This window comes from Rattus rattus, chromosome 3, assembly GCF_011064425.1.
Source record: "Rattus rattus isolate New Zealand chromosome 3, Rrattus_CSIRO_v1, whole genome shotgun sequence".
Lineage (NCBI taxonomy): Eukaryota > Metazoa > Chordata > Mammalia > Rodentia > Muridae > Rattus > Rattus rattus.
The window spans coordinates 78517955-78536027 of record NC_046156.1 but is presented as its reverse complement, the minus strand read 5'-3'; the positions used below and the strand labels follow the sequence as shown (position 1 = coordinate 78536027).

General features: G+C 36.4%; 1 protein-coding gene across 1 annotated transcript in view; it reads right to left on the bottom strand.

Annotated features, from left to right (window-relative positions):
* The window catches only part of Wdr49 (WD repeat domain 49), a 182175-nt gene that overhangs the window by 56453 nt on the left and 107649 nt on the right, over positions 1–18073 (bottom strand). Inside the window, exons 9-12 of the mRNA XM_032896953.1 lie at positions 17649–17764; positions 4514–4644; positions 3247–3345; positions 578–739 (exon numbers count right to left, since the gene is read on the bottom strand). Of these exons, the coding sequence (XP_032752844.1) occupies positions 578–739; positions 3247–3345; positions 4514–4644; positions 17649–17764 (508 nt within the window). The remainder of the gene's footprint in view (positions 1–577; positions 740–3246; positions 3346–4513; positions 4645–17648; positions 17765–18073) is intronic.

Genomic DNA, 18073 nt, shown 5'->3' with positions numbered 1-18073 from the left:
TGGGACTCTGAACTATTATATGAAATTTAAATCAAGTGACAATAATACTTTGAATATCTCCAAACAATATTCACATGAAAATATGAGCCACACAGCCCTTGTGATGGGATAGGCAATCAGTTCAAACCTCCCCCCTGAGTCATATCTCCAGCTTCCTCAGTGAAGTCCCTCTTCAGTGCAGTCACAGATATTATTCCTTTGATACATGTAGACCTGTAGGTACATTTACTCATGTATTTGCAGTCTGTATCTAAGTATGCCTCCTGCCCTTTCCAAACACCTGTCAACACTATGACATAAACACTGATAAAATTTGTTTACCATATGAAATGGTTGTTGCAATTTTCTTCACTCTCCTCTCAACATAGACAACAGATAAATCATTTGGCCGATCTATTTACCACCCTCACCATCTGAGCTTCCGGGTCAAGTGTCCATGACCTTTCATAAACCAGGGCAGGCTTGATAGCTATGCAAAGTCAAATACTACAGGACCTAGTTAATAAAATAAATTGAACTTCCTTTATTGCTTTCTTTATCAAATACAGAAGGGCAAAAATAGAAACACATATGTTACCTGTGGCTGCATTGGTTTTCCTTGCTTCAAGGAAGCAAAGTCTCATAATAGCATTATTACCTTCTGTGTCAATCTTGACATTTAGGGCAGCCTGGTTGGCCTGGTCTGCCACACAGTGAGTTGCACGGCTTCTGCCAGCATTAAGCTTTTTGGCTTCTAGGTCTGTGAAGAAGAAAAATCAAGGGCTCTTGGTAAAAAGATCTGTCTTCTATTCAAATCAGCATGCTTGAACAACAGACTTCTCCATCCCAGCCTCAGGAGAGATAACCACTACTCCCCATCAAGTCTCAAATCAAAATTGCATCAGCCAAGAGGCTTCTACGCCCTGCACTGGAAAGGTTGTTTGCTTCCATTTTTGCTTTGCATATGCTAGGCACACTTCCTATTATGAATTAATTAGAACTTCACACCATAACCCTAGTTCATGTCATAGACAGCCCTATATGTTCAAGATAAATGTGTTTCTCGTGGCATGAAATCCTAGTTAATGCTAATCTTTCAAGTAATTAACGAACATGAAAATCAAGTGAATAAACATATGTATACTTAAATCATATTTTTGATGATTCTATTTATCAGCGTGTTACTCTGGAAAGGACATTCCATAATAAAGGACATAACTAATGGTAGTTTAATTATATACTTATATTATCTTCCGACCACAGATGAAAACTTAAAATGTTTATGTCAAAGTCTATTGATAGTTTGCAGAGAGTTTTGTAAAATCCCTACAAAGAAATCTCATAGAAGCAGAATGCTGGTGGGATAGCAGGTTTCTGGAGGAGAAACTGGGAAAGGGGATAACATTTAAAATGTAAACTAAAAAGACAACAAAAGAAAAAAAGGAAAAAACCAAACTTTCAAAATGAAAAATATGGTAATGTCCAGTGTAGGGTGGTAAGTTTGCTGGTAATAAGTTTGCCACACAGTTAGGAGCACCAGAGTCCCATCTGTAAAGGGGCAATGTAATGTGTACTTGTATCCTAAAGCTGGTGATGAGTTAAAGATGGATGGATCCCCAGAGTTCACAACCATCAGCCTAGTCTACTTAAGAAATTCCAGTCCAGTGAGAGACATTCTCAAAAAAAAACAAGACAAAACACCAAATCAAAGTAGAAGGTACATGAGGAATAGCAACCGATGTTCCCCTCTACTTTATGCATACATGTGTACTTGAATACACATACATGTAACAAACACACACACACACACACACACACACACACACACACACATACACACACAGGAGGAGGAGGAGGAAGAAGAGGTGAAGAAGGAATAGGAAGCGAGATGAGGAGAATTACAATAATATCCTTAATATCTTTTAAAAATTTGTTATTGTGATTTGAATGAAAATGCTATCCACACTCTCTGATGTTTAAATACTTGATTCCCACTTGATAATGCTATTTGGGTATAGTGTGGCCTTGCTGGATTAAGTATGTCACTGGAGGCAGACTTTGAGGTTGAAAAGCCACATGCATTCCCAGTTCACTTTCCATTTCGTGTTTGCAATTTAAAACATGAGTGCTCGGATTCATGTTCCCATCACAGACCTCCACTCTGCACTTCTGTACTTTTGTCCTCCAGAACCATAAATGTACATAAACTCCTTCTATAATTTGTCTCTGTCCTTGGAGTTTTATTGCACTAACAGAAAAATAACCCAAATAAGTATTGTTTGTTATGTCTTCTTTCTCTGTGCATGTAATGATGGCCATAGGTAGAATGCTCTAAAAATACATAGTACTCCCTTGAAGTCAAGGGGAGAGAAAGACGTAGAATTATACCAGATCCTCGGAATACTGAGATAAATATTAATGGCTAGTTCTTTGTACATAAGGCGACTCAAAGCCTTGTATCTGCAGTCAGATAATCCCTCAAAATCTTACATTTTTAAATTGGTTTTTATACTCCCGATAAATCACTCTTCAGCTACACACACACACACACACACACACACACACACACACAATGCATCCCAAAGGCAGGTACTTTAAATTTATTCTCTGTGAGATTACCTCATTGAGACAATAGGAAATAGCTCGACCATAGGAAATGTCATAACCATTATCTAAAGTTAATCTAGAGGAAAAGCCTTAGTTTCGAAACAAGCTAAAATAAAATATGAAAGACAATTGTGGAAACACTTAAGTATAAAATATTCATGCCCTCTGCTAAAGCCGATAAAATATAATAAACTCCTGTCTAATGCTCCTTTCAGGTTTCTAAAGTAAGGAATAATTTATGATATGCAGGTGGCATAATATTTAATATAAGCCCCAGACTGAAGGTGAAGAGTCAATCAAGTGAACATAGTTCCCATTTTCCTACTAAAGGATACATAAGATCACTCAAAGGCAATTCTGGAAGTTTTATTGGCTAAATCTAAATTAGATGAAAATGAGACTCCTGCTCCCTGGTGTCAGTAATACAGAAATACTGACATGGCATAAAGACAAACTGGAGGTCCGTGGATAATTTTCAAAGCCAAATCAGTCTTGGTGTTCTTCTTAATCACTGTGATAAGACTATACTATCACTAAGCCTTAGAGTTTTCAGCCTGTCATCTATAGGATAGGTGTACACAGAATCAGGTGCATACATAAACATCCAGGCCTACTGCGCTCCAACAAAACACAAGAATTCAGTTTCAAACTTGTATTCACCTCGCATGGATGCTAGCTGTCTCTGGTAACCAGGGTGAAGAACATGGTGTGCATTTTCTGTATTGTTATTCCACAGAACAATCTCTCCATCATAGCTCCCTGTAGGATCCAAGGCAAAGAACAGAAATTACCAGATAATTATATGAAAGGTGGGCCAATAGAAACAAAAGGAAGCCGTTACAAATGTGTATTATGTAAAATCTGATAAATAGTAGGTAGTCTCTATTTTTGGAGACATAAATTATAATGATACCTGGTACTTTATTAACTGTGAAATTTCAATATTTATAAAGTAACCCACAGAGTTGGTGGATATGATCCACTTATCTCTCTTATTTTACTATAATAAATCATTCAGAATAAAGGCACTGAAGTTAAACAAGCTGAGTCCAAATCCAGCTTCTGACAATTATCTGCTATGTAACCTTACATGTGATATTTAACTCAGCTTGATTCCCAAATTCCTTCATCAATAAAACTGGGTTAAGAGTCATACTTACCTTATGGGGTTATTTGAAGAATTATAAGTATTTAGAGTGGTGCTAAGCACTAGGCACAGATTGAGACAGTATAAATTACCCTTAGACTTCTGTTCCTACACTATTTGTGTGTGCATGAGAGTTCTTTGCATTTCTTTCATCCAAATTCTTTGTGAAATGTTTTCTTCAGTCCTATAGTTCTTCCTATACAAAGTCATGAGTTACGCTATGCCAAAGAGGTAATTTGTTCCATTACATACGTACGAAAAGTTAACATGCCATTTGAGGTAGATATGGAAGGCAGTTAAGATGTTCCAATTTAGAAGCATTTGCATAACCCCAAAGTGTGATTCTTACTTAAAAGTTATAAAACTTTTAAGTTTTAAGTTTTAAGTTTAAAAAATGAACAATACAATCAGAAGTTAGTGTTCGCTAATGAGTTTATTATATATTAAGTACTATGTTAAAATATTACACTGGCTATCTCTTCATTAAAACCCAAAAATTTCTTAGGTAGAAAGAACTATGGTTTAAAATTTAAATTATGCCACAACATCACCACAATATCATAGAGCAGATAAGAAGCAGGACCAGGGTGTGAAACTACTGATACAGCACAGAGACTGATAGTCTTAACTGCAATTGAAGTAAGAAATTAAAGGAGCTATAAGAATGCTTCCTTGGGAAATCCATTCATTTATTTTCAGTTGAGAAAAGTCTTTTCTCAAAATTTACCCAAATTCAACCAAACAGTCTCTAAACCATTGTCCTGTGAAAGCTCAATTTACCTGTAGCAAGAGTTTGCGGGGGTAAAAATGCAGCACACAAGATGTCGTCTTGGTGATGGACTCCCCCTTTCCACTCTTCAGACCGGATGAAAAACTGATTAAAGTTGTGAGGGCGAAATACAGTAACCGCTCTGTAAAAATGATATAGAATTTAGCTGCAAATCTAAAATCAGTACTGACATTAGGTAGCCATTATCCACTTCAATGGCGCAATTTGAAAAGTCTAAAATACTACCACCCAGAATTTTATTGCCACTTGTCATCCATAATAAAGTAAGCTTCCCACTGAAGTTTCTTTAAAACTCTCCCACTGAATCTCTAATAAATTATAAATGCTTAATGTGGGAAGTCAATTATCCTTTTGTATCTACTGAAACCAAGGATACATCCATTTATCCGATTAATTATCTATTTCCAAGACCCCAAAACAAAAATTTCCTCATATGAAACCATTTAAGAGTTCTATGGCAGTAATAATAAAAACCAGGCTAGGTCTATGAACAAATATCATCTGGTACTGAAATGATTTCTTTCATCAGAGCTTCTTTGTTGGGTGTGTAATGTGTAATCATTCCTTAGAGTATTTTCCAGAATTATGGTAGCCATGGAGTCTATTATCCTACAGTCCACTGTTTCTCTAAGAGCTATCATTTGTGAAAAGTGTTTGAAAAGTCCCATCCCCAGTAAGTATGGCACCTGGAAAATACAGAAATAACAACTTTAGAACAGCCAACCATGTAGTACTACTGACTTGAGCGTAGACCAGGATGGAGATGAGTGGACAATCTGACCTTGGAGGGAACGAAGGAATATAGATAGTAGTTTATGGGAGAGTGAGCACTGCTTTATCTCTTCTCTGGTGACCAACCCATATACAACTCTCACCTTCCTTCTATGGCTAATCTCCGTTCAAATGACCTAGCTTGAGTCTTTACTGCTACTCTTCCTTATCTTTCTGACACTGTGCTTCTTCACCCAGGTGACTACCATACCAATATTAGTGTTTATTTGTGAGCAAGAAGTTTTCTTCTCCTCCTAGAAACTCTTGCTTTCAGTATCTAAAATAAATCACATCGGTAAATTGCCATATATTGTTTGAATTTGCTGAGGAGCTGGCTCTGGAAACAGGATCCACCCTCTCAACTTCCAGACCCCAGAATCTTTGTCTGAAAGTATCCTTTGTCTCTGGATGGGCCATTCTCCTGCCAACTCTGTGAAAAGGAGGGGGTGGGAAAATGACCGGAAACTAGCCCAAGAGTGAAAACAGGTAGACAGTAAATCATTTCAAGCAGATATTTCTATTTTTATACCATTATATAAAATCCCCACATTTGGACTGGATTCAGTCATGAGAAGCTTACCCATGGAGAAAATGGTAAATTGAGAAGAACTCCAGCTGATTGCTTCAAACTCTCCGGTCCACTTGCGCTAGATGTTTTGAGCACTGGATTGGACAATGTTTTGCTACCTTTCTGTCTATCAATTATCTATTCTTTGCTGCTTATTCCAAACAAAGAGAATGGGTATTGTGGGTCACTCTGCAGATAGTACAGAACACAGTTCTTGCTTCTCTGCCTGCTCTCTTTAGTATCCATTCCCGAGCCTTCATTTTTTGCCCTTCTTTTTCTCACCCTTTGAGCTAAGCATCCTTTATCGCCATTGTTCTCCTTCTCTCGGTTCAGAAATTCCGTGTACCAGCATGGATTCCAATATTACTTCCATACAATCGGCCTTTGTCTGAACTTCATCCATACTTACCAGGACTGGATGGTTTTCATTTGCCAGTTGGTAGTTCTATACATACAATTCTTCCATTGCTAAAATATCTTAACACACAAAAAAGCCAATTTTGCCAACTTCTTTCCATACTCTATTCTGATTTTTTGTAATTTGGTTCACAGGCCAGGATCACAGCTTCCAACATGCCATTTCTTTCTCTCGTCACAAATACTTACATGTTTTAACATTATCTACCCATGATGTCATCATAGTCATTGTTTTCACTTCCACTTTAAACAGCCACTCAAAGTTTCCTAGTAGAGTTCTCCACCTCACTGGTCAACAATTTTAAAAGGCCCCTATCTCATTGTTGTTAAGTCTACTCTTTCAAGATGAATTTTTTCATCCTATACTAGACTTACCTGTATATTCTGGAGCTTTTAATATATCCTTTTTTTTTTTTTTTTTAGAGCTGAGGACCGAGCCCAGGGCCTTCGCTTGCGCTCTAGCACTGAGCTAAATCTCCAACCCCAATACACTCTTTTTTTTTCTTTTCTTTTTTTCGGGGCTGGGGATTGAACCCAGGACTTTGCTAGGCAAGCGCTCTACCACTGAGCCAAATCGCCAACCTACACTCTTATTCTTAAGCAAATAATGCTTCTCTACAGGATTCCTTAAACATTTAGAACAAAGGACCCAAAACAAATAAAAGAATAAGTGAAACTCGGTAAGTGCTAAAGCAGCACTGACTAACTGCCGTGGAAGTCTAGCAGACAAATCACAGAGGTCCACTTGAGGGCTGATATTCACTGTACACAACAACAAACATGTAGGTCATGGAAAAGGAAACACAATAAAGAGAAGAGACAGAACAATGAAAGACTGAGCTGACACCTTGCTTAAAAATATTTCCTGGAATTTCATTTCCTAAATGACAAAATTCAAATGTGTATACATGTTTTCAATATTCAATGATATATGGATTTAATCTCCTTCTAAGGAATAATTTCTCTCAATTCTTCTACCATTGCCTGCTAACAATATATAATTCTCACTGAAATCTTGACATACAATAAAGTACATATTCTTTGTACATTAGAAAATGTTATTTTATTAAAATAGAGATTGTATAATACCATTAAATATTATGTTCACCTGAATTGTACAAATAGATTAGAAGGTTTCAAATTTACTGTCTTATAGGAATGTTTATAAATGTTAGGCCTATTCAGAACTAGGTTACTACAAAGCACATTGCCTTGCCTAAACTGTATTCTTTGTGTTCTCTAAGCGCTTCAGACATTTCTGGATGTATGTTCTATTTTTCTATGGGAGCCCTATATTTATGTATGTCATGCGCCATCTTCTGAAGCCATTCATATTCCACGAAGCTTCTATAAGATCTAGCATAAAGAACTATATTTCTCATTGGAATAGTTATTACTATAAGAAATAATTTCTTTCTGAATTCTTGAATTACTCACTTTCACTAATTAGATTGACACTATGTATCTCAGATATTATTTTCAGTGTGTCTAGTTTTATGTTGAAGTTCTTAATCTGCTAAGATTTGAGCTTTGTACAAAGTAATGAATATGGATCAGTTTGCATTTGTCTACATGCCAGGGCTCCCAGTGGAGGGATGGGGACTCCAACCTATCTTCAAAATTTTTGACCCCAAATTATTTCTGTATTAAAACAAACGCAGGGACAAAAATAGAACAAACATTGAAGAGATTGCAGACCAGTGACAGGCCCAACTTTGGAACCATTCAAGGGGTAGGCACCAAACTCTGACACTGTTACTGATGCTATGCTGTGCTTATAGACAGGAGCCTAGCATGGCTAATCCCTAAGAGGCTCTACCAGCAGCTGACTGAGAAGATACTTCAGCTAACCATTGTACTGAGGCCAGACCCCTATGTAAGAGTTAGGGGAAGGACTGAGGAACTGAAGAGGGTGACAATCCCATAGGAAGACCAACAGTGTCAATTAACCAAGATCCTGGGGAACTCCCAGAAACTAAGTCACCAACTAAAGAGCATACACAGGCTGGTCCAAAGCCCTTGGCAAACAGAGGACTAACTGCCTTGTCTGGTCCCAGTAGGAGAGAAAATGCCTAATCCTATAGATTCCTGATGCCACAGAGAAGGGGGATACTTGGAGGGGGGCTCTCAAAGGCAAAGGGGAGAAGGATAGGGTGATGATCTCTAGGAGAGGGGACCAGTATGGGGCAACATGTATGATGTAAATAAATAAAATAATAATTAATTTAAAAAAGAGTATAAGTCAAAGATCCCAAGTTAGGTTATAAGTACAAAGAAACAGGGATTGGGATCTTTATTTCTTGAGCTTCTATAACTGTTTCACCTTAGGATTCTCCCTGGAGTCTCTCATCCCTTCTTGTGCCTCATTTTCTTTGGTAACATCCATCACTTTGTGACATTGTGTTCTATACTTTTTTGTTTGTCTCTTTTTGTTATTGGTTTGTTTTTCTGTCTCATTAAGGAAAGAAAGAAGGAAAGAAAGGAAGAAAGAAAGAAAGAAAGAAAGAAAGAAAGAAGAGAAAGGAAGGAAGGAAGGAAGCAAAGCAGCAAGGAAGGAAGAAAGGAAGGAAGGAAAAAAGGAAGGAAGGAAGGAAGGAAGGAAGGAAGGAAGGAAGGAAGGAAGAAAGTCTTATCAAAGTAGGAACTTTTCCACTTTCATCGTCAATGCCAGGATAATTCATACATAGCAGGCAATGTATAAAAATATCCACCAAAAACACTTTAAGAATTATTCCTCCATTTTAAAAAAATAATAATTTTAATATGAGTATCATTAATTGCACTTTAGAAACGTTATAATCATAAAATACAAAGTTCTAAAATTCACCTTACTAACGTAATATGTATATTTCTAAATATACTAGTAGCTTAAGGAAAAGGTGAGTGTGAAGTGGGTGTGAGAAACACAGGTCAATCTTCTATCTGTTATGTAAGCCAAATTTCAATGTCGAATGTCTTTTTCTCAACATTCTCTTATTCAATGATAAATAGTTTTATTCAGTACATACCACTCAAGGCATGGAATGCATTTCATAATATGCTACAAAAAGTAGTCCTTTGATATTTGACCTTTTATGTCAAAATACTGAAAAGCTAATTACCTGGCACCTTTCTCTTAAAAGCTAACCTGAAATTTTGATTTGAAATTACAGGGATCCTTAAAATATCCCAAGAATTCACATTCAGTTCCCACCTTTTCCACATCAAAGACTACTCTCTTTTGAGTTTGGACTTTGCCAAGAACAAAATTAAGTTTCAGAAAGATCTAGTTTTCAGGTCATTAGGAGTCAGATAGACTTGTCCTTTGGCATTGAAAAGGTTTACCAGCTCTGTTCCTTCTTTCATAGGTCCTGAGAGTATGCCCTGAGTCATTATGCCACATTGGAAAGAAAATAAGCTGATTATGAAAAGAACACTATCAATGATCTGGTCCTTCAGGGATTGATTATCATGTGCTATTGGTCCAGTTATTTTAAGCCTCATTAATACTTCTCCTTTGATCCACCCATGGCTTTTTAGATTAATAATGAGTATCTCAGAAGCAGAAAAAATCCATTCCAAAAGAATTTGTTTTGATTTTTCTTGTTTTTCCTTCTTCTTGAAAGTCTGTGAGGTCAAATTTTGGACATTGAAATCACAAAATCAGGTATAGGAAATCTCTGAATTTCAAATATATGCATTCTCTCCTTAGTTGCGAAATAACAGATTTCAAATAAGTCACAGAGTCAGACTCATCAATTCTGACTCTTATTCTAATAATGGGAATTAATTGAGGCTCATTAGATTATCATCCCTTGGAAAGGCAATTATTAACACCTTAATATTTTTTTCTTAGGTCAGTTTTATTCCTCAGAAACTTCAAATCTTTAAGGTCATTTCATTTCAAAAAAATTAAAGAACAAATTAAACTCGAAATAAACTAATTTATTCTAACATCATATATAGAAGGTGCACATGGAATTAGAGAATAGTGCTTTGGGAGAAATGGGGGATCAAACTATATAAACAACTATTTATTAAACATATATTTTATAGAGTTCTATAAAAAATGAGCTATCAATAATATTTTTAGAATTATTTTAAAATTTATGAAAGGTATCTTTACATTTTTATGTGAATAAAAATTTTATAGTAATAAAATCTTAATAAATAAAACTTTATATATGTGTGAGGTGATCGTTATATCACTTTTACCATTTCATAATGCATAGAGATATTAAATGTTCTGCTGTATAATGAAAACATAACTACATACTACTTTCATTTTTTAATTATACCTAGATATAAAACACAGATTTCTCCTCTACACAAACAGAAGAAGGGAAACTGTCCTATTTTTAATAGACTGTAAGTACAGAAGATCATAAACTTAGGACATTTTGAGATATTAAACCATTGTAAGTATTAGTTACTATGGCTATACATATCACATTCTAAACTGAACAGACAAAATTAACTGGCTACCTACTCATTTAATTTACCACTCAAATAGGACCAAGGATACAAGAAAATAATTTTGACCTAACTTTCTATCAATTCATTTTTCTTAGTATATTTTACTTAAAATAACTATAAATCTATTTCTATCAATTTTGCATTTGGGTTTCTACATTATGATAGAATGATAAGAATTATTGTGTTCCTACTAAACCTGAGTAGCTATCTAAGTCCCTTTACTTGGGACAGTGTTTACAATATTTTTACCACTGCCTGTCTTGTATATTGTAAACTTCCAAATCAGATGTGATATATTGACAATAAGAATCATGCTTCTTTGCAATCAACATGCTCTATATTCTAACTCAGTGATTACCATCTAGGCATAGCTTATAAAACATTATGAAGATGAAAGGGGGAATATATTTAAATGAATCTTCAGGATTCTGTTAAATTAATGACAAGTATTTTTATGTTTCGTCATATGTTTGAACCTATTTCATTAGCTTTCCATGAAATAAACAACATTCTCAGTCATCTTTATCATGGAAATTATAATGCAATGTATGTCTATGTGTGTAGGGGGTGCCTCACGATACTTTTATTGCTCTATTAACCAATAGTTCATTCAAAAGTGAAGAACAGATTGTAGACTATGAGATAAGTTCAGCTGCATACTCCAATTATAAACCTGCACAGTCGGTCAACCTCTTTAAGCCTGAATTTTCTCCTCCAAACAAAAAAGAAAATAACACTTGTCTCTAGCTCGAAAGATTAAGTAGACTTAAATATCTATAGTTGTTGCCACTTACAAGCAATGCCTTGTGTTATTCAACTCTCCACTCTAGAGGAATTTTAATCCAGCAACATGGTTTCTCTGGCAAGAAATAACAACCAAAGACATTCTTGGTCTTGTAATCTAGTTGGAATGTTACCCTTTTAATCCCTCAGATTGGAATACAGAGATGCCCTCAGTACATACCTTTAATCCCAAACAATGAAGGTAAAATTAATTTGTAGTAGGAAACAGCCATATTTGAAAGTAAGATCTAATTGATGAACAGAGAAAGAATTGGAGAAAGATAGAACAGAAAAGCTACTTAAGGGAAACAGAGAGAACAGCCAGAGGGAGAGCGAAGAGGCAGTATTACCAGGACAATTTTACAGAGCCAGAATGAAGGCAAAGACAGAACAAGCCAGAGAATGAGGAGACAAAAGATTAGAACATATTGTCAAAGTTAATATGAAGTCAAGCAGAGAAATTCAGTCAGAAACTGTGAGAGGTCAAACTGAATCAGTCAACTTGAAGAGAAGTTTGAGACAGAATAACTGAGTTGAACCAACCAGCCAGAGTTCAAAAAGAGTTAGAAAGGATGAACTTATTCCCCAGTAAGTCTTTGAGATGAAAATTATACCTGACAAATAAAAGTTATTTTATTAAGTCATTCAATAAATATTGAATGTTAACTCATTCAATAAACATTTTTGTAAATATTTTACAAATACTTTTAAGTATATTATGAATATCAGATTAGGCTTATATATCAGAAATATCACATATAAGTTAAGAATATCTGTACAACTTAGCTTTACACTCAAATATATAGCTAATCAAATGGATATAATTAAGAAACACTATACATGCAACATAGGAATAAATATTTGTAGGTTGAACAAAACACAAAAGAATAATGTGCACAAAGGCCAGACGTATTTCCTTTATTCTTGTTGTAAAAACAAATGTCATTTTATTGCCATCTAGCTGTCCCTCCTATCACTCCCTACACCTGATCCTGATTCAAGAAGGGAAAGGGGGATGGGGAAGGAGTGTGGGAGAAGGTAATCAGGAGGCAGGCATTGAATGGGATATAAAGTGAATAAAACAATACTATTGCTACTACTACTACTACTACTACTACTACTACTACTACTACTAATAATAATAATAATAATAATAATAATAATAATGGGACCTCATAAAATTGCAAAGCTGTAAGGTAAAGGACACTGTCAATAGGACAAAAAAGCAACCAACAGATTAGGAAAAGATCTTTACCAATCCTAAATTCAACAGAGGGCTAATATCCAATATATACAAAGAACTCAAGAGGTTAGACTCAAGAGAATCAAATAACCTGATTAAAAAATGGGGTATAGAGCTAAACAAAGATTTCTCAATGGAGAAATATCAAAGGCCAAGAAGCACCTAAATAAATGCTCAACATCCTTAGTTGTGGAGACGTAGAGATGCAGCTCCCAGGCAGGATCAAGTAAGAACTGGAGACAGGTGCAAGTACAAGTTGGAATGCGCCCTTGAGAAGAAAATGTTTTTCTCACTTGGCCTTAAACTATGTTTCACTGTGTCCTGTTTCTGTGCAAGTGGCTTTCATCCTCTCTTGGTTATGGAAAGTATATTTTGATAATAATAACAGGGGTGATTTGTTGTATAAATATTTTAAAAAGAAGACTTTGTTTAGTCTTATTTCTTTGTTTAGTCTCAGTTATTCCTGGTATCATGGGAATAACAATCTTATGGTATCTTGCAAAAAGGGAAATTGAGGTAATGCATATTCATGTCTATATAAGGATTAATGAAGCTTGCAGCTGCATGCAGTTGCTTCTGCCTTTGCTCTGCTTCCTCTGTGTCCTGGTTATTTGCGACTTTACCCAGGGGCTCCAATGCACTAGACGTTGACACTTTAGTCATCAGAGAAATGCAAACAACACTGAGAAATTCTACCTCACACCAGTCAGAATGTCTAAGATCAAAAACTAAGATGACGGCAGATGATGGCGAGGATGTGGAGAAAAAGGAACACTCCTCCACTGTTGGTGGGATTGGAAGCTGGTACAACCACTCTGGAAATCAGTCTGGCAGTTCCTCAGAAAATTGGACAGAGTATTTCCTGAGGACCCAGCTATACCACTCCTAGGCATACACCCAAAAGATGCTCCAACATACAACAAAGATACATGTTCTACTATGTTTATAGCAGCCTTATTTATAATAGCCAGAAGCTGGAAAGAACCCAGATGCCCTTCAACAGAGGAACGGATACAGAAAATGTGGTACATCTACACAATGGAATATTATTCAGCTATCAAAAACAATGACTTTATGAAATTCATAAGCAAATGGATGGAACTGGAAAATATCATCCTGAGTGAGGTAACCCAATCACAGAAAAACACACATGGTATGCACTCATTGATACGTGGCTATTAGCCCAAATGCTTGAATTGCCCTAGATGCACAGAATACATGAAACTCAAGAGGGATGACCAAAATGCGAATGTTTCACTCCTTCTTTAAAAGGGGAACAAGAATACCCTTGGCAGGGTATAGAGAGGCAAAGATTAAAACAGAGGCAGAAGGAATATCCATTCAGAGCCTGCCCCACATGTGGCCCATACATATACAGCCACCCAATTAGACAAGATGGATGAAGCAAAGAAGTGCAGGCCGACAGGAGCCGGATGTAGATCTCTCCTGAGAGACACAGCCAGAATACAGCAAATACAGAGGTGAATGCCAGCAGCAAACCACTGAACTGAGAACAAGACGCCCGTTGAAGGAATCAGAGAAAGAACTGGAAGAGCTTGAAGGGGCTCGAGACCCCATATGAACAACAATGCCAAGCAACCAGAGCTTCCAGGGACTAAGCCACTGCCCAAAGACTATACATGGACTGACCCTGGGCTCTGACCTCATAGGTAGCAATGAATAGCGTAGTAAGAGCACCAGTGGAAGGGGAAGCCCTTGGTCCTGCCAAGACTGAACCTCCAGTGAACGTGATTGTTGGGGGGAGGGTGGTAATGTGGGGAGGATGGAGAGGGGAACACCCATATAGAAGGGGAGGTGGAGGGGTTAGGAGGATGTTGGCCAGGACACTGGGAAAGGGAATAACAATCGAAATGTAAATAAGAAATACTCACGTTAATGAAGATTAAAAAAAAAAGAAGTGCATGCTAACAGGAATCTGATATAGCTGTCTCCTGAAAGACTCTGCTAGAGCCTGACCAATACAGATGTAGATGCTTGTAGTCAGTCATTCTACTGAGCACAGTGGAGGAGTTAGATAAAGGACTGAAGAGGCTGAAGGAGTTTGCAAACCAAAGGAAGAACAACTATATCAACCAACCAGAGCCTCTAGAGCTCCCGGGAACTAAACCACCAACCAAAGAGTACACATGGAGCAATCCATGGCTCTAACTTCATATGTAGCAGAGGGTGGCTTTATAGGGCATCAATGGGAGGAATGACCCTTGGTCCTGTGAAAGCTATATACCCCACCTTAGGGGAATGCCAGGGCAGAGGTGGGCGGGAGTAGGTAGATAGGTGGGGTAGCACCTTTATAGAAACAGTAGAAATAGAGTGGGATAGTGGGTTTCCAGAGGGGAGACCAGGAAAGAAGATAACATTTGAAATGTAAATAAAGAAAATATCCAACTAAAAAACTAAATAATAATAATAATTTTTAAAGGGTGTCCTAGTAGGGAAGTTGTTAGAACAGATCTTAAAATAGAAATAAATATTAACTACATTTTAAAAATAGGACAGGAATTTCTAGTAGTAAAAAAATAAAGACAGGATGTTTAGCGATTCTATTTAAGGTTTGAGTAGTTGACAGAAAAGGACAAATTAAAGTGCTATGGCATTCATCCAAGCAGACATGATGCCCTAAATAATACAGCTGTGGTGCTCACAAGACCAGATTTCCAAATAGTCAGACTATAAAATAGAAGGGCCTTAGCGACTACTGGGTTGTAAATTTAAAGGAAAAAATACAATAAAAATGTTGGGGGTCTACACCTGTGGTCATGAAGTAAAGTTCAAAATCTGAGAGAAAAAAAGTGGCCAACGAGAGGAGGCTAAACAATGTGTTCAGTTAGAACATGCTGTATACTGCAATTCAGGGAGGAATATCTAGTTTATCAGTATATGAGTGAACCTAGAGCTAAGGCAGAGATTTGAGGTTTCTGGCTCAAGATATCGCCTGCCAACCAAGATGAAGTTAAGCATTAAAGTAGATGATGTATGTAAAGTACCGACTGCTTTGTGGAACCATACATATACTAAAACATCCATTGTACTTAGGTGCCCCATCCAATAAAAGCATCTACTCTATCCTGTGCATAATTGTCAAACTAGTCTCTGTATTTAGATATAACCTGAAGTTAAGGCCTCAGCTTAACCTAATAGGCTCTGTCTGGATTTAGGAGAAAGCTTAATAATCTGATTATCAATCTTTCCTTTCCTTCTCTGATCCCTGAACCATACTGGCTGGCTTCACAGGCAATGCTTCCTCAGCTTTACCAAGTAGTTGCTGTGTGGCTTTGTGAGCTAAAAACCTCCTAGTAGAAATGGCCCTGTCTGGTTATGAAAAATCTATCCTAGCAAAATGTCTATAAGGAAATCTAATTTGTAAAACCCCATCTGTGTTGCATAATATCACTGATAATTCATTAATGCAAGCTCCAGATAAAGGACTCAAGGCTGACAATTCAGGGAAAATTGGAAAAAGCAGAGAGGAAGGCAAGAGTACTAATTTTCTTTTTCCCATCTCTCAGTTCATAGGCACTAACTGACCCTCCAGTAACTTACATATCAGAATATAGAATGTTTTCTTAGGTCACTTTTTATCAAAGTGATACATAAAATAGTTTAAATTTTGTCTTACAAGCAATCAGAAATATTATCATTGGTGCTAATTTTAAGTATAACTATCAAAAATATAAAGAAATGTTATATGACAATTCTGCCTTGCATTGATTAATTTTCTAATTCCTTTTTAAAATTCAGATTGTAAATTGGATAACGTGGGACCATATCTCCACCCTGCCATGGAATTAAAGAACTATTTTTTCATTACCATAGCCTAGCTAGAGATAGCCTCAGCCTGCTGCAGTTGTAAGTTGATAATGGATAAAGATCGTTTCCAGTCTAGTCCTTTAAGCTAAAGATGATTGAATTGCTCCTTAATATCAAGTGGAATGATCTGAACTATACTTTTTTATCATCAAACTGTCCTTGAAAGACTGTTTGTCCACATATAATCACTTCAAGATTTTTTTTTAAAAAAGTTTTTCCTATGGTTGAAAAAAAAACCACCTAATATATACTGCTGATTTTCTAGGTATTGAAACATCTGAACTCTAGCTTCAGATTACAGACGTTAGAATTATATAACAAGCAATAACAGGAAAGTTACCTCTTACAGTAATGGTTTCTGAATTATCAAAATTGTTAGTGATAAATGATCAAAATACAGCACCCTTAATTTTCCTGGTGTTTATGCCCAAAAGTACCCTGGCTACTTTGATTTCTCTATAAAAGTAAAAGGAAGCAATTTTTCCTAATTTTGAAAAGTGTTTATCCTAAAAATGTCATGGAAGAAGTGTTCCTGTGGAAGAAACAGTGTGCCATGTGAGGTGCATTTCCATAGTAACTGAAGACGATGCTGGCACAGGTGTCAAGAAACCAGGTTGCTCCTCTACCAAGGAATAGATTTCCTGCTGTGATGAACATAACCATATGGTTTACAGGCCTTAAGAATTGGTTTGTGGAAGGGAAAAAGCGAAGATATCCTGTACAATCGGGGGAGGTAACCTACAATACTAAGAGTTTGCTCAATTTACTCTATAGGAGAAACTTGGAATCTCAGCAGATAACATTACATATTTATTGAAAATTTTTAAAATAAAGGACCACATTTTCAAACCTAGGAGAAAGCTCCAAGTGCTTCTTCTAGTCACCTAAGCTGGGCAATCACGTCATATTTTATTCATGAAGCAATGATTCAGTTCCAACTCATTTGCCTAAGCTACCAACAAGTTAATGATTTGAACCAATGGGACTTCCTTTTATATTTTGACTTTAATAAAAAACACTTATTTTTTCTCTTCTGACATCTTATATGAACATATCATACCTCTCCCAGCCCACAACCAGGATGGTCTTCTTAAGAACCAGGATCTGTGAAATTTCCACAACTCCATCTTGCCCAACATTAAGAGTATGGTGACAATATCCGTTAAAGTCCCATACCTTTAAGAGAAAAATAAAAAAATCAACGCTGAGATGGAAACATAAAAATATATTTAGTTTGAAACAAACAGTGGAGTAGGAAGAGGTTGTTAAATGTGCCAGTTACACTCTGTAGTAGTTTATCTTAATTGTCAATTTTGGGGGATTTAAAGTCACTTAAGAGACAAATCTCTGCATGTTGACTCTGAAGGTGTTTTTAGAAAGAATTAACTCATGAAAAGACCCATTGTGAAAGAGAGCAGCTCATTCCATGGGCTGAGATCCCAGACTGAATCAAAAGGAGAATAGAATATGGACATTACATTAGCA